This window comes from Trachymyrmex septentrionalis, unplaced genomic scaffold (assembly GCF_001594115.1).
Source record: "Trachymyrmex septentrionalis isolate Tsep2-gDNA-1 unplaced genomic scaffold, Tsep1.0 scaffold331, whole genome shotgun sequence".
Lineage (NCBI taxonomy): Eukaryota > Metazoa > Arthropoda > Insecta > Hymenoptera > Formicidae > Trachymyrmex > Trachymyrmex septentrionalis.
The window spans coordinates 102,365-105,823 of record NW_017305496.1 but is presented as its reverse complement, the minus strand read 5'-3'; the positions used below and the strand labels follow the sequence as shown (position 1 = coordinate 105,823).

At 41.8% G+C, this 3,459-nt stretch overlaps 2 protein-coding genes across 2 annotated transcripts in view; one reads left to right on the top strand and one right to left on the bottom strand.

Moving 5' to 3' along the window:
* Positions 1 to 2,439, top strand: part of LOC108750211 (splicing factor 3B subunit 2) — a 3,871-nt gene extending 1,432 nt beyond the window's left edge. The window contains exons 2-3 of the mRNA XM_018489524.1: positions 156 to 2,216; positions 2,371 to 2,439. Of these exons, the coding sequence (XP_018345026.1) occupies positions 165 to 2,216; positions 2,371 to 2,439 (2,121 nt within the window). The 5' untranslated portion in view covers positions 156 to 164. The remainder of the gene's footprint in view (positions 1 to 155; positions 2,217 to 2,370) is intronic.
* A 320-nt stretch (positions 2,440 to 2,759) lies between these two features.
* LOC108750201 (GPI ethanolamine phosphate transferase 1) overlaps positions 2,760 to 3,459 on the bottom strand; it is a 4,165-nt gene continuing 3,465 nt past the window's right edge. Inside the window, exon 8 of the mRNA XM_018489506.1 lies at positions 2,760 to 3,459. Within this exon, the coding sequence (XP_018345008.1) occupies positions 3,039 to 3,459 (421 nt within the window). The 3' untranslated portion in view covers positions 2,760 to 3,038.

The window sequence follows — 3,459 nt, the reverse complement described above, 5'->3', positions numbered from 1 at the left end:
TCTCTCTCTCTTTCTTTTTATCATACAAAATATATATTTTTATATATTTTTTTCTTTTATATTTAATTTGCATTAACACAATCTTTATACTAACATTTATTTTAAGTACTTTATATCAAAAATAGTTGAGTTATAAGAAAGACCTTAAATTTCAGTCGTTTAGCATGGATGCCAAAACTCTTCCGAGTCTCTTGAGCTTGAAGGTGGTTCCCCCATCAGAGTTGTCAAATCAGAATATTGACAATGGTGTTGGAGATGGAGATAGCGGCTCTGTCAAACTACCAGCTGCTTTGGAGCAAGCTCTGGCATTTAAAACAGAGAGAGCCAAGGAAGTAGGTGGAGATCTTTATGACCTTGTTGCTGTAAGTAAATCACCAAACGACGATCGCGAGGATGTTCTGAGAAATGTGAGCATAGAAGACGTTATGACGGAACTGGAACCAACGACCGAGAAAGTAGAATCCAAATCGAGCAAGACAAAAAAGAAGAAAAAGTCAAAGAGGAAAAGGCACAATGCGGAGAAGAAGGACTCTGAACAGAAGAAGGATGGCATGGAAGAAGCAAAGAATAAAGAAGATATGCCAGAGATAGAGTATATACAGGAGATACCAAGTATAAATGACTTGGAGCCTATGTACCGTCAATTTGCCAGAGTCTTTGAGGCGTTCAAGCTGGTGGAGCCAGAACCGAGTCCAAACGATGCAGCTGATAAGGGCGAACCCATCGGGCAGTATCCACCAGTAACAAATATACAAAGCTCTGGCACCGGCATACCAAGTAAGGTACCATTGTTGGACGACTTTGATGACGAAGGGAATCAGCAACAGCAGCAACAGGGCACAGGAGAGAACGGTGCGCCGCGTCTGTCTAAGCGCAAGCTTAAAAGGCTGACGCGGCTGAGCGTGGCGGAATTGAAGCAGCTGGTTGGTCGCCCCGATGTCGTGGAGATGCACGACGTTACTGCACGAGATCCAAAGTTACTCGTGCAGCTGAAGGCCCATCGAAATACTGTTCCAGTGCCGAGGCATTGGTGCTTCAAGCGCAAGTACCTCCAGGGCAAACGAGGAATAGAGAAACCGCCATTCGATTTGCCAGACTTTATAAAGCGCACCGGGATCACGGAGATGAGGGCAAGCTTGCAAGAGCGTGATGACACACGTACATTAAAGGCAAAGATGCGAGAGCGAGCGCGACCCAAACTGGGCAAGATTGACATTGATTATCAGAAGCTACACGATGCGTTCTTCAAGTGGCAGACTAAACCACGTATGACGATCCACGGCGATCTCTATTATGAGGGCAAGGAATTCGAGACACGCTTGAAAGAGAAGAAACCTGGAGAGTTGTCGGATGAGCTGCGTACAGCTTTAGGCATGCCAGTGGGACCGAATTGTCAGAAAGTACCGCCGCCATGGCTCATAGCTATGCAACGTTACGGGCCACCACCGAGCTATCCGAATCTCAAAATACCCGGCTTGAACGCACCTATTCCAGAAGGTTGTGCATTCGGCTATCACGCGGGTGGATGGGGAAAACCACCAGTAGACGAAACGGGAAGGCCACTGTATGGAGACGTATTTGGTATATCGCGCACATCTGGCGCGGATGCGATGGATGAAGAAATAGACCGGGGAATGTGGGGCGAACCTGAGTCGGAATCATCAGGCGACGAGGACGAGGATGAGGATGCCGAGGAGGGTGGCGAAGGTGGCGATGGCGAAGGAAAGGATGGAGATGGAGATGCCAGCGGACTGGTTACTCCCGGTGCCGAGGGCCTGATCACCCCGAGCGGCATCACGTCGATTCCGGCAGGCTTGGAAACTCCAGAGACCATTGAGCTGAGGAAGAAGAAGATCGAGAGCGAGATGGAAGGCGGTGATACGCCCGCACTCTATACAGTGTTACAAGAGCGACGTACAGAGGGTCTGGGTGCTAGTATGATGGGCAGCACCCACGTATACGATATGACGGGTGCGGCAGGTGGCCAGGCACCGCCGTCCGTGATCGCTGCACGTCGCGGTGCTATCAGCGGCAGCGCAAGCGACGCCCGAGCGGAGAAGGACGGCGCGGTGGAATTGACGTTGGATCCTAGCGAATTGGATCTTGACTCCGAGGCAATGGCATCCAGATATGAGGAAACAATGAGGTCGAGACAAGCACATCTAAGGAGAGAAGACTTGTCAGACATGTTGCAAGATCATGTACAACGACAGAAGGTATTATATAGCATATTATTATATATATGCATGTAAATAATATATGTGATATGATAATGTAAATATATAGATTTGATTCTTAAATAAAATAAAATAATTTTCCATTATGTCAATTTTGAGTTATATTAATTCTTTTCTATTTTCTTTTCTGCAGAGCAAACGCAAACGCCAGCAAATCCAGGATACAAAGACATCTAAGAAGTATAAAGAATTCAAATTTTAAATGTATTATTTCACCAATTATATGTACTGTATTATAGAAATTAAATTGATTGAGATTGCATTTAAAAAAAAATTAGATTTAATATATCACTTTAACATTGACGTGATTACATTTTTTTAAAATAACTTTTTTTATATCTTATATTTACACGTCACATGAGTGATCAGTAGAAAGGTCGTATTAATTGTGCATGTTAGTGAAAACGATAAATTAATAATAACGATATTTGAATAATTACGTATATTTTCCAATAAATATAATTATCTATTTTTATGTAATACAAATAAATTATATAAGAGAATGTAGATTTCAGTCGAATACATATATACACATACAGACATATTTGTTTAATTTGTATCAAATTTGTCAGATATTTCGATGTAATGGCAGTACAAACACAGTAGGCCGACAGTTGAATATATATATACACACACACACGCATACATGCACATACATACAGGCACAGAGATGTATTTGTTCGATTTTTTTTAAATCAAATTTGTCAGATATTTCAATGTAAATGACAGTAACAAACATATATAGACAAATACTTTTAAAGCACAATTATTAGTTTAATTTTCCTAATCATATAAAAAATTCTATACGATATGTTTCTTTTGAGATAGTGGACCGATCCAAAATCGTTCAAAGTCCAGTTTCATAAGTGGACGCGAAAGACATTGTAATAATACAAAAAGACAAGGAAGAGAAATAGCAATAATGAATTTACTGATAGCGCTACCGATGTCGAGCCAACTACCGTATGGTGTGACACAATACATCAAAGGCAATGACAAACAATCGCCTAAAAAGAGAACAGCTAAAGAGTTTGGCTTTTTACATTCTTCCAATTCTAAAGAGTAGCTCACGCATCCCACTAATAGCAAAGGAATGCTAAGTTTAAGAAGTATCAAGAACGTCATTATAAATGGAGAGAAGACGGTGATAAAGTGACGCGTCCAAGACGGATCAAATGAACTGATGCTCGCCATATTTCCTGTGCCGAAGAAGCACAATAAT